We start from the raw sequence: 27838 nt of genomic DNA, 5'->3' as shown, positions 1-27838 counted from the left end.
ATGTAACCTCAGGGCCTGGAAATTAAACACTAATTTTCCAAAGACGTGGCTTCCTCTGGAATAGAATAAGACAGTGAAAACTCCCTCAGCCTGGTGAATGGCCAGGAAAAGAATGCTGTCAAGGGACTGAATACACTTGTCTTCCACCCGTAGGAAGGATTCAAGAAAATATCTAATTTACAAAGAAGGTATACATACCAGCTGTGAGCTTGAAGCTCCAGCTGAAGAGAAGAGTTACTGTAACCACAGGTTCTTCTACTGCATCTTGGTCTCCAAAGGAACCTTAGGGGTCCTCAGATGCCAGAGCTGGCACCTTCCACAAGCACTTTGTGAATCTGGCTGCTGGAAAATCATTTTCACGTGCCAAAGATTAGGTCACGGTTGATGCTGCTGGCAGTTACGTACTTTTGATAGGAAAAAGAAACCCTCATCCACTTATGTTTTTATGAAAACTATATAAATAAATAATTTCCACTTAAAAGCTTATATACAGTCATTTTCTTGGCCACCCAAAACTCTGCAGGCATTTGAGCCAATGAAGTCTCACTCAAGTGAAGGGCAATTTGTTGAGAAACTACAAGAAACAAACCAAGGTGACTAAGGAAAGTTTTCTGGGGGGGAAGAATATGAAGATTACCCATCTCTCTACCTTAATCTGTATTTTAACTACAAAAGTTCTAATACTATGATGACCCTTGAAGGAAAGTAAATAATGACCAAACAACTGCTGTTTGTATTTGGTCCTTTACTCAATCAGCAAGTCTTCACTAAAAGAATACTTCTTGCAGGCTAAGCTCATGCTGGGCTCAAACACCAGAGGTATGTCATCTAAGTACTAAACAGAGTTTTTAATTATTGAGAAAAGAAACCAGTTGGTAAAAACAGCATTAAAAAAAAAATACTAACAGTTCATCCACTACATAGGTAACTAACAAACACAGAGCAAGCTCTCCTCAAATCCTACAAATTTCCAATCCGAAAATATTTTTTATTTGAAAGATACAAATTCACCTACAGATGTCATAATGTACCACTACTTTTAGAGACTAGGTTTTAAAGGGTTCTTTAGAGTGAGTATTATCAGTTAATGTAGGAATGTCCCATATAAATTCCCTTCCTCTGATTAGGGGGAAGCTGAGCCAAGAAGAGGGCTACCATTTTGACTACTTGGGAGGAAGAGAGAAAAACAAAAAAAGCAGTAAGGATCTGGTAGAAGTCAACTAAAACCTTCGTGGGTCTATCTATACCTTATGATCTCAATCCTGCTCAAGAAATGTGAGTCCTTGGGCTTCCCTGGTGGCGCAGTGGTTGACAGTCCGCCTGCCGATGCAGGGGACACGGGTTCGTGCCCCAGTCCGGGAAGATCCCATATGCCGTGGAGCGGCTGGGCCCGTGAGCCATGGCCGCTGAGCCTGCGCATCCGGAGCCTGTGCTCCGTGACGGGAGAGGCCACAACAGTGAGAGGCCTGTGTATCACAAAATAAATAAATAAATAAAAATTTTTTAAAAAGAAATGTGAGTCCTTGATCAAGGAAGTGTCTTATCTGGAAAATGTAGTCAAACCACCCACTAAACCTATGACAGTGAATCCTCATTCTAAACCATCCTCTGTAGAGGACAAGGACAGCGTAGCTCCCCAGAGCACGTTCTTAACATTTAACCTGAGGAAGATGAGGCTACCGGAGCAGGACATACAAGTAGAGGCTGAAATTCAGACAGAAGGAGGTGACAGCAGGCTTAGAGTCCATGAGGAAGTCAGGAATCTCCAAACCACTTCTATTTTTTCCTTTCAATCCAGACAGCGTTCACGGCGTCTGTCTGGTCACCACAGGGGTGGGAAATTAAGAGTTCTGGTAGCTATATCTAAGGGCATTCTGTACTTTGGATAAGATGTTCTGTGCTCTTAAGACAACTCAAGTCATCTCATAAACAACTGTTCCATGGTAACAGTACACTACTATGAGTATAACCCACACATTGGCTCTTGTGATGAGCTTCACCATGTCCCAGACTGGAGAAGGAAAAAAGAATATTGCAGTTGTATGTAGTGTATAGCGTTTCCATGAATTCCTCTGGGTTGTGGTGACTATGCCCTGAAGGTGAATCTGAACCCCAACTGTGGTTCCTTGTTTTGCTCCTAATTCTTCACAGAGATCTGAAAGGGACTTCAGTTCATCAGAAAGAAAATCATGATGACTCCCCATCCTGTCCCACCCCAGGATCCTGTTCCTGTCATTTAATTAGATTTCAAAGCTAGCCTAAGGCAATGTATAAGTCTGAGACACTATGAGAGCCAAACAGGGTAGAGCAGGAATGAGGATTCCTGAGGGAAATACTACACACAATTCTAAATTGTGAATCTAGAAGCTGCATTTCTCCTCTTTGGAAATAACAAAGCAGACAGGAAAGAGGCATAAGGCACCTCAGGATGACAAGAGGTCTGGACTTCTGAAAGAAAGGAAAATTCAACTTGAAGGTGGACTTTCTGGGTTTACGATTGCTGAGTTGGTTCATGAGCGCAGTCCACACATCTTTAGTGGAGGAAATGTGCTCATTAGCTTCCACCCTGCATGAGACGTTGGGAAGTTAAGAATATTTTCACATAAATGATATGAACTACCAGCTAAGTAAGAAGGATAAGAGTTTTAACTTGATTAAATCGAGCTGGTACCAGATTGACTGTTATTGCTGTTACTGAGACAACATCTCAGATCTCAGCTTGATAAAGCAGCTTCCTTCTGTGCACAGAGCCCCAAACTTGAAGTCTGGAGATCTGAGTTTGAACCTTGATTTTCTCACTTGTTGTGGTCTTGACTAGTCACCCCCTTTGAACTCTGCTCCCTTATCTCTAAATGAAAAGTCTACCACTTATAACCTCACAGGGTTATCATGAGGATTAAACATACATGAGAGCTCTGAGCACACTGCTGGGCAAAGAGCAGTGCTCAAATGTTTAGTTTTGTCCAGCAGTTGTTTTTCCCTCTACTCATAAATCTTTGCTTAACATTTACTTGGCCTGGTTTCTGCTCCATAAGCACCAATTCATCCCAGTCTTACTTTGGCTTTATGCTAATGTTGCTCAAACTGCCACTGATATGGCAAACTTTGACATCGGCTGTGGGTGAGAGTTTGCTTTTTTGGAGGAGGAGCAAACAAACAGACATTATAAAATCTTAAGCCTAAGGGCAATGCAGTTAATCAAGTCAGTATGCCAATTCTGGAGTTTATCTGAGACAACTCATTCTGAACTTGGGACTTGGTGAAAGAAAAAGCTTCTACAAAAAAAAAAGGTGTCCACAATGTTCACTGCAGCTCTATTTACAATAGGCAGGACATGGAAGCAACTTAAGTGTCCATTGACAGATGAATAGATAAAGAAGATGTGGCACATTTATACAATGGAATATTACTCAGCCATAAAAAGAAATGAAATTGAGTTATTTGTAGTGTGGTGGATGGACCTAGAGTCTGTCATACAGAGTGAAATAAGTCAGAAAGAGAAAAACAAATACCGTATGCTAACACATCTATATGGAATCTTAAAAAAAACAAAAATGGTTCTCATGAACCTAGGGGAAGGACAGGAATAAAGATGCAGACGTAGAGAATGGACTTGAGGACAAGGGGAGGGGGAAGGGTAAGCTGGGATGAAGTGAGAGAGTGGCATGGACATATATACACTACCAAATGTAAAACAGATAGCTAGTGGGAAGCAGCTGCATAGCACAGGGAGATCAGCTTGGTGCTTTGTGACCACCTAGAAGGGTGGGATAGGGAGGGTGGTAGGAAGATGCAAGAGGGAGTGGATATGGGGATAGATGTATACATATAGCTGATTCACTTTGTTATACAGCAGAAACTAACACAACATTCTAAAGCAACTATACTCCAATAAAGATTTTTTAAAAAATAAAAAAAGGTGTTGGCAGGGGGACCTCCCTGGAGGTCCAGAGGTTAAGACTCTGTGCTTCCACTGCAGGGGGTGCGAGTTCCATCCCTGGTCTGGGAACTAAGATATTATCTGCCACACGGTGCAGCCAAAAAAAAAAAAAAAGAGAGAGAAAGAAAAAAAAAAGAAAAAGAAAAAGCTTCTAGTGCTGACAAACTTGACATAAAGATGATTTCTGCCTGCTACCACTTCACTGAACAAAAAGGCTACGGTTACAATACTCCTATCTCCTTAATCATAAATCAGGATGTGATTCCTAATACATGTGGACTACCAGAATATCTGCAGAATGTCTGAAATAAATGCTCTTAGAAAAATTCATCATGTATGTTCTCTAGATGTATGTCATACCTTACTGAATATTTACCTCAAAAATTTTTTTCCCTAGCATTTCCATAGAAAGCCATCCTCACAACAGTTGGGGGGGGGAGTTGGGAGGGGGGAAGGTGGAGAAGGAAATTTCAGGATCCATCACAGAATATTAGCAGGGAAGAAAAAGACAGGAAAGAATCATCAGAGCAATAGTTAGGAAGATGGGAGACCCAAAGATGATGGGCAAATGGTAGGCTCCAGGAACTCAAGACTGATCTGTTCTGCAGGGCCTGGTCAGATAAACTGTCAAAAGGAAGTCATAAAGTGGAGGAACAGCTCACAGATGCCTCTAATTAGAGAGGAAGACTGAGGGTTTTTCAAGCCTGATCAAAACTGGAAGTGGATGGGTCCCAAAGCTTGATCACTGAGGCAGCCCCCAAATGAGATGTCTAAGCCAAAAAGCTAGAGTCAGAGAACACTCATGTTTACAAACCAGGGAAGAATACAGGGACCAGATCCTTCATTTTCCACTTTTTCCTGGTGGTCTCCTCATAACCCCCAAGCCCGGCACTTAGTTGCTCTCAGAGCAAAGAGATGTGGTCTGGAGAGGTTCTAATGTCATAGGGATATGCAACAGGGATATTTCCATACTGAGATTTAGGAAGACATGCTGTTTACAACACTTGAATGAAGAGTGGCAACATGCTGTTGCACGTCCAGGTAGTAGCGGAAGGAGAGACAGACCAGACAGACAGACCACCCCTTTCCCTGTACTGACTTCTCTGAAGAATATGTACACTTTAGCCACACGGTGGCATGGCGAGTCTACCCACAGCCTTTCCTAGCGTCGGGGTGGGGAGAAGTGGGGAGTGGAAGGAAAGCAAGATGGAGAAACACCAGGAGACTTCAGGCAAAAACCACCCTCGGCTTGCCACTGACAGGAGTGATGGAAGGGAGAGACAAGAGACGTAGAAATGTGTATTATCTGACTTAGAGAAGGCAACAATCAGGCAGTCCAACTTTGGGTAAACTCATCTAGATTTTCCACTGATATTTTCCCATTTTCAGGCTCATTTTTCTAGGCCCCTGATTTTTTTCCAACCTGAATTTTTAAAAGTCACGCTTGTCAAAAGGTCAGAAGGAGCAACCTAAACTCCTCAGTCAAGACAATACCACTTAAAACAGGTTGCCTTGTTTCTTTAGAAGTGTTTCTGCACTTCTATTCGGTGGGTTAACTATATTTAGAATAATTTGTTAGTGATAATGGTCCCTGTCTTACAATGGGAAAATATCAAAGATAAAAAGCCCCACAAGATCCAAAGGAATAATTCTTGAGTGATAACATTTTAGTCACTGTAAAGTGTTGAAGGACCATTTTTGGCCCAGGATAAGGTGAAAATCGATCTGGATGCATAAAAATCTCACCTGTTGAGTCTCATCACTGATATCTAGTCTAGGATCACCTTGTATATAGTGCCTGAAATAGTTTTAAGACTTTTCAGAATTTATAACCACGATACCCCTGGAAATAATTAAAAAATGCCCTGAAGTATTTAAAAACCAAAATTTGAGCATCATTATGTTAAGGAGTATAATTTAGCATCCAATTAACTGAGTTAGTATTCTATTCATACATTTCTCATTTTCTTCTGTTCTGAAATCTTTGATTCTGTAGATGACGACTTGTTCAACATGATAGTGGGATGTCCATTCAGTGTGGCATGATGTACACTTTCTCAGTGCCAGTAACACAGTGCGTGCTCAATACGTGTTTATTATTCAAGTGAACTGCACTGTATTCAATTTAAGATTGTCTAGCAAAGTCAAAATGAATTCTTTTAAAAACAGTCTTCTATTCCAAGACACACACCAATCCACAAAGCTCAGTGTGTTCCAAAGAAAACTAATTCTATGCACAGGGATAAAAGCTGCAGATGTTAACTCTTTTCATCTAGATTACGTGGCCTCCAATCTGGAAGTCTTGGATAGATAGAGTAAAATTCTAAGATGCTAATGTAGATTGTTTAGCCTTCTAGAAACTAGCTACATTTATAGGAGGTGCTGGCATGGGGGAACACTGCCATTAGACCAAGTGACTGTAGATTACTAGCCAATAATGGCAAAAACAAAATTTTAAAACAAAAAAATTTAGCTTACGTTAAAGAAAAAAGAACTTTGAAATTTACAAAATATGTACTATTTAGGCAGGAAACACAAAATCCCATTTCTGACTAGATAACTAAACATAATTCTTGTTTAACCGTAGAACTTGCAGCATCTTATAGACACAGAATGTTAAAGAAAGAATATAATTTAGCATCTTGGGTTTCCTGTCTTGCAGTGTCAGTGTGATCATAAGAACAGTGTGAAAAATAGATCATCACAAGATTTATAGAGAGAAAAAGATATAGAGGCCCACACCTATCCTTTCAAATCATTTAAACAGAAAGAATAAAGAGTGGCTAATAAAAAGGGGAATTTAGTTTAAAAACTATTGTGTCTGTGACTTAAAAATAGACATAAGAGGTTAAAGCCAGTTCTGTTATTTTTACAACTGTGGGAACTTTTCTTTCAGAAATTTTTTTTTCAGATTCCCAGCTAAGAAAAAAGGAGAGGGGCTGAGATATTAAAACTAATTTGTGCTTGTATTTAGTTGCAGGAAAGAACAGCTAGAATACTAGCAATGTATGTCCATTTTTGTAGAATCCATTTGCAGTTAAAACACTACCAAAGGGGATTTTTCTCCCTCTCCACTCCTAAACACACCACCAGTTAGAAAAAGCCAGGAATATTACACAGTGCCCCCACCCACATTTTTTTTTTTAAAGCACAAGCTGTTTAGAAACAAAGGGCTGCATTGGCCCTCATCTCATAATGCTGTTCACGTTCGAGTTAGCCCTGCTTAGACTTTATTTTCTGACAGCAGATAAAGGGGGAAGCATCTCTGCTGTTTTGTTTTCCTTCTCTGGGCAGGTTTTCCATGAGAATGAGAAAAAGACCCAGTGATGCTTGACTTTCTGAAGTACCATAAGATTACAAACTCCACAGTCATAATTAATATGTTTTAAAGTCCTTCAAAATGGAATTACGAATACATCTTTATACAGACCTAAAACTTATCTTTTAGGAGTAGATTGGAGTTGAGATTTGAATAAATATGTTAGAAATGTTGAGGAACATTCAGAATTGAGAAGTCCCCAAAGTCACAGAGCCAAAGAGCTGTAGGTACATTTTACAATTCTGTTTCACAACTTGATTTTAATGACCTCTGCTTTTTCTTTTACTTTTTAAGTAGAACTAAGTCTACTTGCTTACACTAACGTAGAGATAACACTGTCCTTTCTGCTACTATAGTGGCAACAGCTACCTTATTTTTTCATCTTATTTAAAAAAAAATAAACTCAACTATTTTAAGCACTTTGAAAACTTTGTTCTTACAAATAATTTTATTATATTCCACAGGTAATCACACTAATCCACAACCAATTAGATTTGTCTTTGGATTTAAATATCGAAGTCATCAGCACAGCATCACTTCAAATGCCCCAGTCAATAATGATTCTGCCCAATCCCAGCAGGCACAATTATTTCATCATTGGAAAGGTACTTAAAAAACAAAAAACAGGGGAGCTTTCAAGAAGTCAAAATAAAGATGCTCAAATACATACCTCACTTTTCAAAGTACATAAAAAATAAGAACCTGTTTCACTTGGGAAAAGTTCAGTTTGATTCCCAGTGACACAATTTCTAGCAGTGGTTTGGTTCCTCACTGACTAAGTGGGCACACAGCTGAACTGGACAGATTTCTGATGGTGTGACTTCTTTTTCTGTCATACATAACAATGCTAACTGGCATAAGAATGCACACTGCCAAATGTATTGTCATTATTTTAAAAATAATTGGTTGAACAGGGAGGCACTAATTAGAATTCATCCCTCTGAAATAACAATTTAATGAAATTCACTCTTGTACCATAAGAAAATACAGCGTCTTGGGAGAAAACATTTAAGGGTCAGCTCAGTGAAACTGACCTGACAGCCTTCTTTTTGGAGATTGTGCATAGCTGACCAGAAACCTAGAAAATATTGAAGACTAAACACATTGGGGATTTTGTTGTTGGTTTTGTTGTTGTGGTGTTACTATTTCCACTCACCAGCTCGAAGGGGTCGTGGAACTCCCCCAACAAAGATAGTTTTTCTGGGGTCCAAAGGCTGAGAACCATCCATTACAAAGTCACTGTCACTTAGGTTCCATGGTCGAATTTGCACCTGAAAAAAAGTCGTTTACTTGGTCCTTACTTCATTTCCATCAACCCCAAATGAGAATAAGGTGACTAAAGACAAACCCACTGATTTGTGCATTTTACAACATACACAACCCAAACAAAATCCAGTTATTAGTTAATGTAATATGCATTAAGTGCCTTTCAATAGAACTCTTGGGGAATCTACTTACAGGTATTAGACTCAACACTCTAGACATATACCATGAAACCTTCAGAAACCACCTGTGGTTTAAAAAAGGGCAGTCTTTTATAGATAGAGTCTGGGTTTTGAATTTTTACACGTGTTAGACTGTTTATAACCTGTCACATTACAGCACTTAGTTTTTTAAAAGCTCACCTAAAGAGGGACAGGAACATTGGGAATATTTTCTAAAAATTATCCATGTCTGGCTTTTAAATGATCACCCCCTAAAATTAAAACATTTCTCTTTCAGCAATATGATTTAACACAGTTTAACACTTATCAAGTTAGCACACCATTACAAGCAATATCAAATACTGAAGGTCACAGATTCATCGACTTTTGGTTGATCTGATTTTCCTAAACAAGTCTGGTTAAATAAAGGTAAGCCTAGAAAATGAAGCAAATTTTCAAAGAATAGAAAAAGAAATCTCTACAACATATTTCTAACTGGTAATGTCTCTTCACTGGGACTCTGACTTCCTGTCCATAGTTTACACTGTTTTACCATTATCATATAAAATAAGGTATTCCATCAGAATCGTAACCTTAAAGCATATTCCTTTCAATCCATAACCAAACAAAACAAAAAAAGCACAAAAAACCCTCTCATACCGAAAGGCCAGTTTCAGCACTGCCTGAAAACCAACCAGTCACTCAGCTGGCCATGCGCGCTGGGAAGTGGGCCAGGTAGAGAAGCAGAGAAAATAGTGTCGGTCTTTAAGGAACACCCCTCTCCTTTCCCCTCATCGATTAGGATAGGAAACAAAACAGCTGAATTTTCATTTTCTTAGTATCAACAAAATTCTTCTTTTGCCCCATTACTCAACCAACAACACAATGCAAGGAAACACATATGATAATTTCTTAAGTGGCCTGGCTATATCCAGGAGTACTCCTATTTGCAAGGTAGTAAATCTACCAACTACAATTTCAAAACATCTTGGGTCAACTCTAACACTGGCATCGCTCAGTTAGAAGCAGGCTACACGTTCCTTATGATTGTTACAAAATGTACCCCCCCGCCCCGCAGCTTTTTGGGCTTTTATGACACAGTTGCCTTCACCAGTTAGCCAGAAGCCATAAAATCTCCACTTCTTCCCTAGACCCTAAAACCTTGGACCTGTTTGTAATTCTGTTAACACTCAGGCATCTGCTCTACCTTTATCACTTAAAAAAAAAAAAATCCAGTTCTTTCCTTGTAAAATTTGGTCTGTTTGACTAAATTATCGTTCCCTTGACACTTACCACAAAGGCAGATTCACCAATACCATAAAACACCACTTTCAAATGCCTTCATGAGGGCCCATTATTAATTTTTAATTAAAAACACAATGTCCTGACACTAAGAAAAAGGATTCTAATGTCACGAAAAAAAAAAAAAAAGTAGGGCAAATCTTTTTCTACACAGAGCCCTCTCTTCTTCTAGTCTCATCCTTTATTAAGTAGTTAAGGCAGCTTCAGGACCAGGTAATTCCATTAACTTTATGATAACTGAGTTTGCTCATATGGCTCACAAATGAAAACAATTCCTGTGTAGTATCCATATTCACAAATGAAAACAATTCCTGTGTAGTATCCAGAGTGTTCTGGTTTCATTTAATCAAAAGTACAGAAAATGTAGCCTTGTGCAACAGCTGGAGGTTACTGCTGCTCAAAAGAACTCTGCAGACAATCTCAAACCTGCCTGTCGAGAGTCTTCACTGCTGCCTCTTCTTCCCTCTGACACCCTCCCCACCCCTTCATTACATCACACACAACCCATTCCCTTACCCTATTCTTGGTAAAAATACAGGAAGAGGACTAGGGAGACAGTAATGATTAATCCTATTCACAAAACCCACATTTCCCAGCTGCCGCCACAGAACAGCTCCTCAGAGCTCACACCACTGCAGATTCAGAGAAATGTCAACACAGGCCAACATCAGTACACTCTAAGAGCTAAGCAAAAAGTAATACTGTGGTACTGTTTGCACTGAGAAGTTCCATTCACACTCTGGTTTCTCTCTGAAATATAAGACCATTCTCATACAGGCATGTTCTCCATCTTCTAAGGTTTATTCTCAGGGTCTAATATCCATGTTCTATCTTTCTGACTTACTCTTCGAAAAAATATATATATACATGTTTCTCTACTCTTTTAATCCCATACTTTATAAGCTGACTCAGATATTTTGTAGAAGGGGTAGAATATAAGTAAAAGAACTGTTTTTAAATTATATTTATTTCTTTAATAATTATTTTTGAGAAAGGATGAAATTAGAACTCTGTCCTAACTCAACATAAACTTCCCCTGGCAAAACAGCTTTTACATACATAGGGATTACTCTGAGTGTGTGTGTGTGTGTGTGTGTGTGTGTGTGTGTGTGTGTGTGTATAACAACTCTTGCAGGATGTTGTCAAATAGGCTATACTGGGCACTAAAAGCCACAACATCTTAAGGACAAGGATAAGGTGAAGAATGGTGAAGATTACCTTAAATGAGCCTGACATGGTTTCAACACTGCCTCCTGAAGAAACCTGACCACATTTGATTACAAAGGTGACTCTAGGAAGAGGCTATCTGGGAGGGAGCACCCACTAGCCCTTTGGCCATGCCATGACCTTACAGTAAGGGTTACACAAAAACAAATGTCTGTAGGGCCAGACAGGCAGCATAAACATGTCAAGCTACCAGGACAACAGTTAGTAGGCAGGCAGTGACACAATGGAGTAAACCACTCCTTTTATTTATTTAAAAAAATTTTTATTTTCTACTGGAGCATAGTTGATTAACAATGTTGTGTTAGTTTCAGGTGTACAGCAAAGTGATTTAGTTACACATATACATGTATCTATTCTTTTTCAAATTATTTTCCCATTTAGGTTATTACAGAACACTGAGCAGAGTTCCCTGTGCTATACAGCAGGTCCTTGTTGGTTACCTAGTTTAAATATAGCCGTGTTAAACCACTCTTTTTAAAGGAGGCAGACACCTCTCAGCTCCAGCTAGTAGTTATCATTTACAAATGTGTTGTCAGACTTTTCCATTTCTCAAAAGTAGCTAGAAATTCAGATTTTTATATGAAACTTCAAGATTTTTTAATGTTGGGAACTAATTCAAGTGTATAAAGTCACTTGTACATGCTAGACAAAACTATCTGCAGGCCAGATCTATCCTGTGGGCTCCAGTCTGTGATCTCTGGTTAGAAAGGTTTAGTTACCACACAGCTCCTCACAATGGAATGTTTTATTGCATAAACACTTACGAGACAAAATTAAAAAATGGTTTTTCTTTAGTTTCTTTTTTAAGCATGTATTCCTGTGGAAGTTCTGGTGAGGACCATAAACCTACTTTTAGCTGAATTATTTGTCTTCTAAATTTTTATCTCTTTAATTAATAATTGGCATTGTATAACTGCTTATCTCCAAAGGCAAAATCTTTTTAAGGATAAAGGCAAAAACCAAACATAAAGCTTGGTAGTATAAATATAACAATTTATACCATAAAGTGACTTCGACAGCCATCAAGAAATCTAAAAGAACATACATTAATATGTAATAGCAACAGTTAGTACTAAAAGCACTAATTTTCCTTTTCAAGGTTTCCCAAAGTGTGTTCTGTGAAGTGCAGATCCCTAGGGTTGTTCTGCCAGAAAAGCAGTGTTTAGGAAAAAGTTATAAACTTCCTTCTTGGAGCTTCACAGCAGACACTGGTGTATATTAATTAAAGGCTCTAAGAAGTTCTACAGGAAATGAATCTATTCAAATGTTGTTTAAGCCAGCATTTCCAAAATTACTTCCATGGAACCTATTTTTTTGCGTAACACCTATTAATATCCACACTTTGGGTAATACTGCCCTATTATATCTTACTCTTAGTATGTATCAAAATATGGCATAATAAGGTTGAACTAACTGAACAAAACATCATAGAAACTTCACTCCAGTCAAGGCCTTTTCCTCACTTATTTCCTGCTATTGCTCTCAAAGACTTAACTAAAATTTCATCCTGGTTAAAACTGAAAGTCATTAATAGCGATAGGATTAGGCTAATTTCTAGGAAAAAATTTAAGAAATGCAATAGAGGTCACTTATTTTGACAGGATGCTACAAGAAAACATCATTTCCTAAAAAGATAATTTCATTGAAAATTTGAAAAAGCCTCTAAGTTAAAATTAAATGTAAAATGCATTTTTATTGTATCTTTAATAACAGCATAAGAGAAAACATACAGTTTTAGTAAGAACAGTTTTAAACACAAGCCTTAGGACTTCAAGTTTCTGAACATGACCAAATCTCCCTATAGCTCTAGAATTCTCTCAGTTTAGACCACTATTTAGAATTTAGACATTATCTACCCCAGTAAATAATGTTATCTTGAGCTCATTTTAAACATCTCACCCTATATGTGGTCTGGTGCTCTCCTTAGGTTACAAACATCTACCACATGAAGGGTCTACTGCACAGTGCCTTCCTTTTCATTTGTTGGGCTCAAAGCAGCTCCAAAAAGCAACCAAACTGTTCAGAGTCAACAGTGCAATCTGGTGGCTAGTTCAGGAAATCACCTGACCAAATCCCCCTTCCCTGCCATCTGATCTCTTTCCCACAAATTATCCATAAAGCTCATAGCTCAGCATCGCCCGAACCCCACCCCATTTCCTTTTTCCTCTTTTCAACACTCTTCAAACTCCTACTCAAGCTCTTCAGGAAAAAGTCTCCATTTTTCTCTCCCTAACCCTACAATCCTTTCAATGTACATGAATCAGAAAAATAACAGTGCAGAACCATCAGGACTACTCTCCCCAGTAAGCAGCAGCATCCCGGCTCTTCTGACAACCAGGATGAGTCAGCTAAACCTAGGTCCGCTGATACAGCTGCAACAGCTCAGCTGCAGCGGTAATGAACTCAGACCCACCCCAGCTGTCAGCAATTCTATTTTAAGAATCACAGACCTCACAGAATGACTGGAGTGCCCCACAGTATCACAAATAAACTAGTTTGTGGTTTGTGAGGCATCTTTATCTCTTCCATGTGTAAGGGGTTGTTTTAGTATTATAACCACCAAAACTAACAGCCGTAACAGCAATAATTGTGGTTTGGACTCTTCAAAGTATGTTCACATTTGGTATCTCATGTCAACCTAATTTTCACCACACAGCTCCCGAACAAACGGCTCAGCCACCTTTGTGGAGTTCAGATGCTACCTATGATTCTCAAATGCTGCCCTCCACCCAATAGAGAGCAAAAGAAGATGCCCTCCCTGTACCTTCTGCAGTAAGTGGCCAGAAAGAAACTTAACAGCTGCTCAGAGGCATTGGCCTTGATGAGACTTCTGTACCCTGGGCAGCTCTGGGGCCTCCAGGCAGAACTCCACTGGGACTCAAAGCAAAAAGCTCTCACTTTCACACAAAGACTATTCCTCAGATACCAGTAGATCACAGGCCCCAAAGAACCTCAGCAAAATAGCCTGGATTCTTCTTAGACAGGAAGCCAAAAGTAACCCTGGGAAATTCTCTTACGCTCTCCCAGGATGCTCCACACCCACCACCAGCATCAAGAAACAGCGCAGGTACAAAAAGGAAATTGCTGCCATCCGCACCAGGCTACACAGCCTGATGTACGGAAACCACAGGCTTACAGCCCCACTGGGAACTTCAGTTACTGTTGAACAATTCAAATAACACTCTGTATACTGTTTCATAAGGGCACCCAGTACAAAAACAGAGCATGCATAAACTGTGCCCCAAAAATGGTGATGTACATCTTTGCTCTATGCTTGATATAATAAAGCCATTATCAATTAGATGCTATGATTAATACCTGTACTTACAACCGTAAGATTCAAAGAAACACCTTCCCTCTAAAGGCTTTCCAGACTCCCTCAGGAACACCTGACCACTTTGCTTCTGAGCCACCCCACATCAACTACCGTCTATAATGCTTCCATCATAGCACCTGTGACTCCTTACTCCACTTACTATTCACTTGGCTATTTCCCTCCATCGGACTCTGGGGGCCTCTAAAGCTGAGACCATATCTCTGTGTGGGTCCCAACTGCCCGGCACAGCACCCAACCCTTAGTGAGTGGTCTGTGCTCCTCAGCGTGCTGGTGAATTAGCGAAGGTTTTCCCGAGGGGCAGACAGTGGTGCTGTAAGAACTTGTCCAACAGCTGCCCCTCTATAGCTCCCCAGTCACTCTCGTCACTCCACTGAAAGCTACCTTCTAGAGGCATGGAAATACACTGTCTGGTCACCAGTGGGTACGCCAGGGCTTGGGCCTAATCAGTGCGAATTTCTGATGCCACTAGGTGACGCACGCGGTGATCAGAATTATCTAGTGCTCATCATCACTTCTGATATTCCCGCATCACTTAGAAAGTATAAGCGTGATAGATGATTCTCTTCTGAAAGAAAGAAGAAACTAGCACTTTTGAGCACGTACACTGCACCACTGTGCTAGGCATTTTACATACACTGTCACATTTAAACTCACCGTAACTGTTATGCTATAAAAATTATCTCTACTTTAAAAACAAGGAAACTAAGACTCAGAAGTGTGACGTCAACTCAGGACTGAAACCCAGGTTTATCTGACCCCAAGTCTATAGACACTCTTTCCACTGCAATGATGCTGTGTGCCTGCAAGGCTCCCTGTCCTCCAGGCTACTGGCCACCAGCTCTGCTTCCCAAGAGACTCCTGGAAAAGTCAAAATGCATTTTTATTTGTGAATGATTAACCTTTCTCTTCTTTCCAATCTCATTTGGTCCATTTTCAACACATTAAGAAGTGACCCATAGACTCTTCCTAAAGCTACTAAACAAAACTAGCAGTTAGAAAAGCTCAAATATGATTTGGCAATGAAACTGGCTATTTTAACTTCTAGGTTCATAGCCTCAGGCACTTTTGCGCTGCAGCCAGAAAATTTTGTCCAATGTCTACATAAATGTGTATTTTCAGTTCCATGGCGCTAGGGCAAGGATGTTGTCACTGGCATGCTGATCACTCAAACTCTTGAGAGGAATGTACACATAAAAGTTCATGTTACCTAAGCTTTTCCTGGGAAGAAGCCTATTCTTTGAGTGAGCTTCATGAAATACTAATTCTACCAGAATCTTCACAAGTATAATCCCCAAAGAGGTATATAATATGCTGGATTAAACAATATTACACACATTTATTTACTGCAAAACTCCTCAGAACTTTAATATATCAATGTTTCCCAAATGTTCTTGGCTATGGAATCTTTAATTAAAGGAGAAAGTGGATATAAAATGTACAAAGTAAGTGCTCGATAAGGGACACCTATTATTATTAAGAGCAAACGTTCTGTCAATGATCCTCTCAAGAGACCAGTGTTTGATGAGACAAGCGTTCTTCAGAACACACTTTGGAAAACACTGACTATGATCCCTTAGGGGATGGTATTGGCTATTTTGTCCCCTGGTTACCATTTTGTACAATGGAACTGCAGCATCTTTTAGACCTCCCTAGGAAGAAATAACAGCTTCCAAAGACTCAAGCACTAAGAAACTCTGTACCCATTTGCAAAATCAGAGATTCATGGAGGAAAAAAATAAAACTTATTATGAATAGGAGGTACTTCTCTCATTTTAAAGAAGGAATTCTTTCTTTGGAGAAATTCTTATGATGGGAGGTGCCCAAAGCATGAATTTAGACCAAGGAATAAATAAATAAATCAAGAAGATTAGAAATGCTGAAGATTTCCAAGGTGGGATATGACACAAAACCAGATTTGATTGAGCCAAGATAAAATTATAGTTATTGTCTTAGGAGGTAGTAGTGGGGAATGAAAGAGTTTGAGTAAATATACCACAAACCCAAGGACTAAGGCCATCAATCAAGACTGCCCTACAAGCCCCTACCTGTTTTTCCCAATTTAATTTCCCTCTAATCCCTTTCATATATTTGTGTTCCATCCTAAGTGTTCTGCATTCATACCACACAATTTCTCATTTTTGTGTTCACACTGTTGCCTTTCTCCAAAATGTCTATTCCCCACACCTCCATACTTCTCCTGGACAATCCCCAAACTCTCTTCATCCTTCAAGACCTCGTTTAAATGACACTTCATCCAAGAAGCTTTCTTTCATCACTCCTGGTATGTATAAACTGTCCAAAGTGCTTAATCTACATCTTACCTTGTTGTATTTGTTATTTTTCTTAATTTGACAAATATTTGAGAACCTCTTATGCACCAGGCTCTACAGATTTTCTATTTATACACTTGTTTTATCTATTCATTATATTATTGTTTTTGAACACAGGACTTTATGTCTGATTCAAAATAAGTTCTGAATCATAGTAACCAATACTAAAGCTTTGCCCATAGTAGGCACTCAAATGTGGTTTGAAGGAAGAAAGGAAGGCACAGCATTTTTAAAAGCTGTATGTGGGCTGGAGACAGCTTAAATCCTAGGCAAAATGATCCGGCCTATTTTTGTAACTAAAAAAAGTGATGAAAAATGCTAGAGATTCCTCTGATATATAAATGGGGGTAGGAGACACTGGAATGACAGACAGATTAGACAGATTTAAAAATTAAATAATTAAACCAGCCTCTATTTCCAGCTTCCTTTTTTTTTTTCCACCATTTTTTTAAATTTTTGTCTTTCTAGTTTTAAGTGGATGACCTGAGCAATAATCTAAAGAATTCATCTTACATAAGACACTTCAGTTTGGTAAGACAGTTTTAAAATATATAGCAAAGTCAATCTGTCATGTTTTAGAATATTTATAAATTGTGATTGTGCTATAAATTGTAAGGAGGAAAAATTAGGAAACTTTTCTGATAACTCCTTTCAAGGTGTTTGCTATCCCACATCTCTGGCCAAAGTGTTCTAGAAGTTAAGAATCATAACATCTCCTTCCTCACCTCCTTTTCAAGGTTACTCTTTTCAGCCCCTCAATCTGTTAGACCCTCTTAGGTTTCCTCATCTATCAGTCTCCTGTCTTGAACCTTCAGGTTCAGCCTATTTCTACATTCGAAAAGCAGAGTTCCCTTAACAGGAGGGACCACTGTCACAATGGCTGCCTGCTTTACTGGAAGCATGGACAAGAACACAGCTATCCTCTGGGATGCCTGGGACATGTGAGCTATGGAACTCCTCTTGCTGGAGGAGGGGTAAAAAAAATCACAGATCTAGAGGCTTTGCAATTACTCCTACTCTTGCCAATTTGTCTTTCATTCTTTAAGACTGAGGGGTCCTCTACTCAATACCCTGTAATGGCCTATATGGGAAAAGAATCTAAAAAAGAGTAGATATATGTATATGTATAACTGATTCACTTTGTTGTACATCTGAAACCAATACAACACTGTAAATCAACTATATGCCAATAAAAATTATATATATAAAAAAAGACTGAGGGGTCAATTAATCAAGCTATAAATACAGTTTCTTTTGCCATCTTTCAGGATCAGACCTATATATAGAATAGTCTGAGTGGAGTCATCTAATGAAAGGTAATCACTGACCAAAAATATAACTACCTGAAATCCACTAAGTATGGATTCATTTGAGTTAAAAAACAAACATGATCTTAGAAAGGATAAGTGAGAGGGAACCTTTCTACAGGCGCTGTGTTAGGAAAACCATGTGATTAACCTAATCCACACAAAGGGAGTGGGGGGGTTGATTTGGGGGAAAGGGAGAGGGCAAAGGACAGAAAATCTGTGAGGTCACTTTAGAACATGGTGTATATTTCCAAGGAGAAATTCAGGGAGGATTGGAGAGAACTAAACAACAGAATGAGTGCACTAAGATCCTGAAAGGTAGCCAAGCTAAGAAGTAGAAAAAGCCAGAAAGAGCCACAGCTCAGAAGGTTTGGTGAATGAGCTCTAGAGGCTGACTTTACCTTGAGCTATTGCCCAGGTCCTCATTTACTCCCAAAGGTTCAAGCCAGCTCTCACTGTCTTTGGGAGCATCCAAAATGAGGTGGAATGTACCGAAACCTGGTAGGGAAGTGTGACCAAATGAGGCTGGGAGTGGAAGATGTGGAGCTGAAGCCAAGAAAGAGGTTTCAAAAATGGAGCCAAAAGAGCCAGAACCCAAAATGGGATCCAGTTCATTAAAATTACAGGTATTTGGGGACTTCTATGTTTCCCATCCTAAGTTTTATTTAAATTGTTTATGCTGGAAATTCTGAGTATGCCTGGGTCAAAGAAATACGTGATCAGCAGCCACCATTCAGAATTCACCAAGCTCCAATAAAACTGCTTCACTTGAGCTCAGAAAATGGAAACTGCAATAAGGCAGAAATTTGTAGAAACACAAACAATGAAAGTTAGTTTCCCTATAAACATTTCGGAAACAGATAATTACACTAATTAATTTCAAAAGTCCTTCAAGCCAAGGGTAATACACATGTTTGGAGTGAAAACACCCAACAGTAATGGTGTTGCCTCCATACTACCTCTGCCTGCAACCACCACTGCTCATCCCCTCTCACAAGACGTCCAGCCCTGGTGTGAGCCTGCCCTGACAGAACATATGACCTACCTCCTCCCACATAGCCAGTGACATGGCCCTTCCAAGGTACACAAGCCCCATCTGCTCACCTCCAGACTCCTCCCCTCAATTCAACAGCTTCTTAATCTACTCTGGGTGTAACTATCTCAGTAGGTACCTCTACCCCTCTGTCGTTTTACAGATACGAACATATTTCAAATCCTCTCCTACAGTGCATGACCAACCCCACCTTAACCCTTCTGAGCTCACTCCCACTCCCACTGATGTGTCAGTGGCAGAGACTCTCTGGAGGTTGACCATTTTCCTCTGACATCTGACCCTGCCAAACTGGGCTCAGTCTGTCTAATTTCATGTTACTCCAGAGAGATTTAAAAGTTATTGCAGCTTTCTTATTACTTTTTCAGAGGAAAGACTGCACACTCCCATTCTAGTCAGTCCCCATGTCTCCCTCTTAATACAACAGCCTCTCTACACTGTTTAAATTAAAATGAAAGTTAACAAAGCCTCCTTACTCTTTTTCCTAGCCTGCTATTTTCTACTGTTTTCCTATACAGCTACCTGTATAGCTACCCTATCCAATGCTGTTAACTGTTGTTATAAAAATTGGGCAATAGCCCCAGATATTGAAAAATTATAGTGACACTTTCAAACTTGCTAAAATCCTTGCCTCTTCCTCTGCATCAATTACTGTACCATGACTCAGGATCCCCATTCTTTAGTAATTCCCTCTTCTGCTTTACATACTGTAATCTCCCACTTATGGGTGGCCAAGTCTCAGCATCATTTTTTTGCAACCAATTGTAAACCCTGTTCTAGATGTCACCATTCTTTTCAAAAGATGTTACTAGGTAGATAAGCTCTAACCCTGCTCTCCTGAATCCTCTAGCACTATGTAGAACTAATAGCACCACTTGTGCAAGTACCCGACCTCACCAAACGCTTTCACATTCATTTTGTTCTTATCTGAGCCTCTCAACATCCCAGAGAGGAACCATTTTTCTTCTCATTTTATAGGTGAGGAAGCCAAGTTGCAGCAAGGATTATGTGACTTATTCAGAGTCAAGTAGATATTTAAATGCTAGAGTCAAGACTCAAACTGGGAACTTTACATCTGACCACAAGTCTTTCCCCATACACATTTCTGAGAATAAACCTGGCTGTCAACCAAGTCCAACACCTCTGGTGTAAGGGGATGCTTTAGGCCCCATGACAGATACCTGCCTTGGTTCCTTAGTCCACACCACTATTTTTTACTCTATTTCCCACTCCTAGCACCAAGTCTTGACACACAAACTCACCCCCCTCCCAACCTCCTAAGGATTTTTACTTCTGCCATGTTAACCAAGTTTTTTCTTCTGCTCTAAACAGTCTTGCCCCTTCTCCACTGATAGCCCCTCTGCCAGAAGAAAGGAAGCGGTCTTCCTCTGTTACCTAGTGACTTACACTCTTTGGCTCAGAAACCACAAATTGAACCACAAATTCCATAGAAGTGTACATTATTTATGATTTTGGGTCCATGTTCTCTATCCTTCCCCTCCGCTGCCCTATTTGAAGTTATTCCATTTTAGATTATAAGCTCCTGGCCCAGAAGGCGCTATTTAGCCAGCTGTGGGTACCACCCAGCACAATGCCTTGCATTCAAACACATACAAACATTGATGATTATGATCTTTTTTGAAAAAATAAATAAATTACTCCTGCCCTTGATCTGCAATAATGACAGAAACCAGCTGCCAAAACCACTAAGAGCATTATTTACTTCAATTCAGAGTTTCTGAATAGGAATTAGCATAAAAGAACCGTAAAGTGAAAGACAAGGGCACATTTGTTTACATGTGGTCCCAAAGGTATAAAGCAAAATACTGAGTAATTTGTTATTAGCTTCCCATCAATAGCAGTCCAGCGCTACTGCATAGCAAGGTCACCCCGGGTAAGAGGATCCTAGTTTCAGCATTCCCATGACAAGGAAAAGGCGATCAGCTATTCCAATTGCATACGTGCTCTGGAAAAGCAACAGGGGGCTGCATATTACTCACCGGTTTATCCTTGATGGTGGGGCTTGACACGCACAGGTACAGTTTCCCGTCTTCCTCTAGGCAGGCATCTATCAAAGCTTGTACTGAGCTCTCCTCCTGGAACAGCAGAAAGGCATAGCCTTGGGGAGAACAAAAACAAAAGGGTGGGGGGAGGAATCAGTAAACTAAACCCAAAGTACCAATTAAAAATTTACCTATTGTTTCACTTTGGCAAATTCTTACTAAAATCTAAGAACCTGAAGTGGGACACAGGGAAGTAAGAGTCATTGAGACCCTCATGTGTTAGGTACCCATAGACTTTACCTTGTATTGGGTATTACAGGCACTGTATTAGGTACTCATAGACTTTACTTTGATTAATTTCCATAATTACTCATGGGAGCAAGTTCAGAACACATCTGTGGAATTTCCATTAAATAGGTTTGGTCATCTTTAATGAGAGCAGGCAGATTCACCAATGGCCTGAGCCACAACTGCTCAGGAAACAAGCATCACCTGCTCTCCAACTTCCACCAAGCTCTAGGCTTGACACATGCTGCAACATGGATGTACCCTGAAAACATTATGCTAACTGAAAGGAGCCAGGCACACAATACCGCATATTATATGGAATGTCCAGAATAGGCAAATCTAGAGAGACAAAAAATAGATTAGTCGTTGCCTAGGGCTAGGGGAGTGGAGGGAACAGGTACAGTGTTTCTTTTGGGGATGAAGAAAATCTTCTATAATTGACTGTGGTGGTGACTGCATAACTGTGAACATACTGGAAACCACTGAACCGTACATTTTTTTTTTTTTTTTTTTTTTGCGGTATGCGGGCCTCTCACTGTTGTGGCCTCCCCCGTTGCGGAGCACAGGCTCCGGACACGCAGGCTCCGGACGCGCAGGCTCAGCGGCCATGGCTCACGGGCCCAGCCGCTCCGCGGCATATGGGATCCTCCCAGACCGGGGCACGAACCCGTATCCCCTGCATCGGCAGGCAGACTCTCAACCACTTGCGCCACAAGGGAGGCCCTGAACCGTACATTTTAAATAGGTGAACTGTGAATTATATCTCAACAAAAGTTGTCAAAAAAAAAAGCTCAACAATAGGCTAATATGTCTTTATATGTTATATCTGATGGTGATGCTCTGTTTCTTCAAGGATATTCTCCTGTCTCATGGCTAAATATATGATCTGTGAAGGTGGACATGAGCTGCAGGATGTCCATGGACACAGCCAGCTTTGTTCAGTTCAATTCAGTAAGATTTACCGAGCAACTGTTACAAACGAGACACAATCTATGGATTATGAGGAAAATTGAGATGAACAAGACTAGGTTCCAGCTGTCCAGAGACTTATATGATAGAAGAAACAGGCTTTTAGACAATTAGCTTCTTGCTACAAAGCTGAGGGAGATAAACGGAAATAAAAAGTACTGTGGTGGGCTTCCCTGGTGGCGCAGTGGTTGAGAGTCCGCCTGCCGATGCAGGGGACATGGGTTCGTGCCCCGGTCCAGGAAGATCCCACATGCCGCGGAGCGGCTAGGCCCGTGAGCTATGGCCGCTGAGCCTGCACGTCCGGAGCCTGTGCTCCGCAACAGGAGAGGCCACAACAGTGAGAGGCCCGCGTACCGCAAAAAAATAAAATAAAATAAAAAAGTACTATGGGAGCCCAGACAAGCAAGGAATCTGACTTGAGAGAATCAGCAAAGACGTCAAAGAGGACAATAGATGTTCAAGGGGCCAACTGTGGCACTTGCTGCCACACTGGCATTCACGAATGGCAGCTGAGCAAAGGCCCATGATGAGCTAGTCTAAACCTGAGTATTCAGCTGTTCAACCTCTCTACAATCCCTTCAGCTTTGCTAAGTCTCTCAGCTGTCACCTCCACTCCCAGTCCTGCTACTGACCTCAAAGGAAACCATCACCAATAAGGCTCTCCTCTGGCGCACTGTGTGCCGGAAAGATGTAAGTGGTGAAGAAGGATAAGAACCCCCGTGTTCAGAAGCTTCTCACACATCAAACAAAGATGCTAATCAACTGGCCTAGAAGCAAAGCTCTCTGGAGTCCTGGGCAGCACGTGATGACAGTGGCAGTGGACAGTGAATAATGGGTACTCTTTATCCTTTTCCCCAGCTCCTCGTCTACTATACAGAGCATCCAAGCAAACAGAGTAGGAAAAAGATCAACCATTATGCAGCACACCAGGAGTGGCCAATGCAAAAGGCAGAAGCCAATACACAGAGGAAAGCACCAAGCCCCCAGGAATGGGTACAGAGCTACAAGATGGAGGCTGCCTACATGGCAGGACCCAAAGCTGTTTTCTGGGCTTTGCTCCCAGGCTAGATGGGTCAAAGGATTCAGCAGATGGCCCGGCAAGAACAATAAAACTTAACTGCAAAACTAGAAAGGATAATACATCATTTCTTCATACCCTCTCTCTTTTCGAAATAGTATCAAATGATTATCAAGCCCCAGCGAATCTATTAAAAGTTCAATGTTTTCATTTAATGTGAGAACATTAATTACACTTGCCAAAGAGAATATTAGAGGTCAGTGGGTTAAAAAATGCAAAGATCACAAAGAGGAGGTCTCAGCATGTCCTCTCAAACCTCCTGCCTCACCAAGTTAAATCTTGGTGCAAATCTTCCACAAAGGTCCTCAGAGGCATGCTGAATATCTTGTTCTTGGAGAGGACCCTGTCTGTGTACAGTATGCGCAGGCACATCAAAAAGGCCTGGGGACGGGGCAGCTCAGTGAGCTGGGGTTCTCTCTAGCTCCTTCCCTCTGCAAGGCCACTGAGCTGGCTGCACCTTTCCTGCACATTGCTGCCCAGCTCTTACAATGTTCCACATCAAATCCCACACTGTGTTCAACTTGGGCATCAGAGGAAAGGGAGGGTGTCTCCCCATAGCAGCTGAGTAGCTGCCACAAAATCACACAGATTTTTCACTCAGGCCTGTCTCACAGCCATAAATGACCACACTGGCGGAGTCACAAGTAAAAGCCTGCTACAAAGATTATTACCAAGAAAAATATCTACAACTTCTTTCCCTTTCCCAGGGAATGGGCCAATTTCTTCAGAATGGCTCTTTTACAACAAATCATCTCTCCTCCCTGATCAGCAAGCTGCTACTCTCAGTAACAACATTCTCTTAGCACCACAGATAAGGGGTGTAACTCAAGTCCAACCATTTCCTTCAACCCTGCCTCCTACCTCAGGCCTTTCAACCAAAACAAAATTCACCAGAGACCCCAACACACCCATGAAAACAACTTCATGATAAGTCCACCTACTAAAACACCTTCTGATAGCTCAAGGTCAACCAAACCCAGACAACAACAGAAATCAGAGGATTAAAAAAAAATCAGGAAGGAAGAAAACTTCAAACACATTTCCCTTTTGATCTTCAGAAATTCGAGGTCAAAGTAAACAAAGTAGAGAAAGATCCCTTCAAGAATAACAAGGTCTGGGCTTCCCTGGTGGCGCAGTGGTTGAGAGTCTGCCTGCCGATGCTAGGGACACGGGTTCGTGCCCTGGTACGGGAAGATCCCACATGCCGCGGAGTGGCTAGGCCTGTGAGCCATGGCCGCTGAGCCTGCGCGTCCAGAGCCTGTGCTCTGCAACGGGAGAGGCCACAACAGTGAGAGGCCCGCGTACCGCGAAAAAAAAAAGAATAACAAGGTCACTGTGAGATGGACATTAAATCAATGATTTAGGGCTTCCTTGGTGGCGCAGTGGTTGAGAGTCCGCCTGCCGATGCAGGGGACACGGGTTTGTGCCCCGGTTCGGGAAGATCCCCCATGCCGCGGAGCAGCTGGGCCCGTGAGCCATGGCCACTGAGCCTGCGCGTCCGGAGCCTGTGCTCCGCAATGGGAGAGGCCACAACGGTGAGAGGCCCGCGTACCGCAAAAAAAAAAAAAAAAAAAAAAAATCAATGATTTACTAAAAGGCAAATTCCACATGGTCCTACAGAAAGAGTTCTGGACTAGGAGTCAAAATGCCTGGATTTGGGTCCTAGTCCTAACACTTATTGGCTGTGTAGTAATAACAGCTAATAGCTAACACTTATTGAGCATCTACTATGCACCAGGCACTGTTTCTAAGTGCCTTATGGATATTAGCTCGTTTCATCTTCACACACACTCTGAGATAGTCACTATTTTAAATTCTGTTTTATAGTTAAAGAAACTTCAAGAGGGATTAAGCGACTTGTTTGATGGTGATTGTTCTATCACCCAGTAAGTGGTGGAATCATGGACTTGAATGTTAAAGTTTCTGAGAATTAATGGCCTACATGGGAAAAGAATGTAAAGAGGAGTGGATACCTGTATACGTATAACGGATTCACTTTTCTGTAGAGCAGAAACCAACACAACATTGTAAGTCAACTCTACTCCAATAAAAATTTAAAAAAAAAGTTTCTGGGTCTTGGCTCTTTTATCTGTAAAATGAAGATTGTCCTACAGAGATGAAGGCTGTGAGATGATATATGTAAGGTGCTTTGAAAACTAGGATATTGTGCAAGTGTCAATTTTTCTTTTACTGCATTTTCAGTTATTTTTGTGAGAATGTAAAATTAAATTGTTTTGCATATGGTCTCATTATAAAAATTAGAGTTCAGATGAATGAGATACTTTCTTCTTTGCATTTGCAAGCATTTGGTGAATAAAGGGAAGTAATCTAGATACTAAAGGAAGACAGTTTTTTGAATGACAGGCTAAATAAATATTACTGTAAACAATCAATAAAGTGACAATATTGGCTTTCATATATCATTATCAAGTTCTATCAGGAGAGAGAATCATCCGATGTGGTACTATTTGCTGATTTTCATACATTCTTTAAATAAAAGCCTATTATACCTATAAATCAAGCTCCTCAAACTGTCACTATGATGGCAGGTTCTTCTGTTAGTTTAAAAAAAACTTGGCCCCAAAATTATAAACTCCCTCTGTTTTCCCTTGCCCTCTGAGCCAGCCAAGAGATAACAGGATTATAAAACTCAAGTTTCAGAAATGGTGACCTTCTTACCCAAGTACCTAAGAAGTGTGGTGAGCTATGGGAGGCCCTCAACTCAGAGCCAGTCTGTAGGTGGAAACAGGGGCTCTGGGGAAGCAGTAGGAACTCTTGGCATGGTCACCATCACCACCCTGGGTTATGGGCAGAATGGGTGGCAGGAAGCTGCTTGCTTTCCCACTGGTGACAAATAGGTTGGGAAGGAAGGGCGGAACAGTGAGGGATTTTTGGACAAGCCTGAACTGACCAACGCACTTCTCTGGGGTAAAGAGGTATGGAGTCAGAGAGGGGACTTAACTGGGATAATTCCATTGTATTTGGCCAAGTTTTTGAAGGATAAATTTAATTAAAGATTTTTTTTTCCTCTTAATACCCAAAACACATTGAGTATAACAACCTCCAAAATGTTCTTGGCTACCTTTCAAAAACAAAGCTTCCTGAGCTCTTAAATACTTAATTTTTCATGTTATAATTTTTTTTGTACTTGATCCCTAGTACAAATAACAGTCACCACCAACTTCACCACCACAAACACCAGTTACTAAGTGCTTACAATGTGCGACACACTTTGCCAATAATAAACACTTTACCTCACAGTAATTCTATGAGGTAAATACAGTTGTTATTATTACCATTTTACAGATGAGGAAACTGAAGCTCTGAGAGGTTAAGGGATACCTCAGATTAAAACCTAGAGATTAAATTTGGGATTGAAATTTAGGTCAGCTTCCAGAGCCCTCATTCTTTATCCACTAACTTATACTGTCTTACCTAAAAATGATGAGATAAAGTTTTCAATATCACTAGCAAATAAGTACTTGCCTATTTATTATTTATTGTCACTTTTGTGACAGTGATCATTTGACAGTGGTTTAGTGGCATGAAGTGGTCACCTGTGCTTTAGTACTACAATTTAAGGTCTATGCAGATATATTTGCTCTAAAGCCCACAAAAACTATATTAAGAAGAGCTATAAAACCAAATAATCTCAGCTCAAAAAAAAAAACACAACTATATTAAGAAGAGCTGAAATGATGAATTTCAAAATAATCAGAAGTTTAGTTTTAGTTTATTTAGGTCAATCGAATTATCATATTTAGTAAAGATGCTTATTGTTTTCAATGTATTTTTAAGTTGTATATTTAGAATGAAGGCTCTTGAGGGAGTTAAAGAGCAGATCTCACTAAATTAGACTTTAATAAAATGAACATCATCATCACAGTAATCATCAGCTTAAGCAAGTATCTTCAATGGATGCTAAAATCATTGGGTAAATCTGAGAGGGGATATAAGATACTCATGCTATCTTAAGGTATCACTTTGAAGATGAATAAGTATTTGCGAAGGGAGAAAAAGGTACTTTCACAGTGGAGAAATCTGGCAGACAGCACCATAACCAAATGATCACACTGAGCATCACCAACAACAGGGCAAACTGACATCATGTGCCTCTCGTATCATGTCCTTCTTGGTGCAGTGCGTCATCTGCTAAGAGTGTTTCCCCTGAATCTCATTATGAGGAAACAAACCTATCATTCCAAATTAAGTGACAGTCTATAAAGCATCCGGCAGGAACTCTTCAAATGATACAAAAGACAA

General features: G+C 40.4%; 1 protein-coding gene across 3 annotated transcripts in view; it reads right to left on the bottom strand.

Annotated features, from left to right (window-relative positions):
- CPEB3 (cytoplasmic polyadenylation element binding protein 3) overlaps positions 1-27838 on the bottom strand; it is a 180263-nt gene that overhangs the window by 23856 nt on the left and 128569 nt on the right. For all 3 annotated transcript variants that reach the window (XM_060114405.1, XM_060114311.1, XM_060114505.1), the window contains exons 7-8: positions 21238-21356; positions 8416-8530 (exon numbers count right to left, since the gene is read on the bottom strand). In XM_060114405.1, the coding sequence (XP_059970388.1) occupies positions 8416-8530; positions 21238-21356 (234 nt within the window). The remainder of the gene's footprint in view (positions 1-8415; positions 8531-21237; positions 21357-27838) is intronic.

This window comes from Mesoplodon densirostris, chromosome 1 (genome assembly GCF_025265405.1).
Source record: "Mesoplodon densirostris isolate mMesDen1 chromosome 1, mMesDen1 primary haplotype, whole genome shotgun sequence".
In the NCBI taxonomy this organism is placed as follows: Eukaryota; Metazoa; Chordata; class Mammalia; order Artiodactyla; family Ziphiidae; genus Mesoplodon; species Mesoplodon densirostris.
The sequence above is the reverse complement of the archived record's forward strand: the minus strand, read 5'-3'. Positions and strand labels throughout refer to the sequence as shown.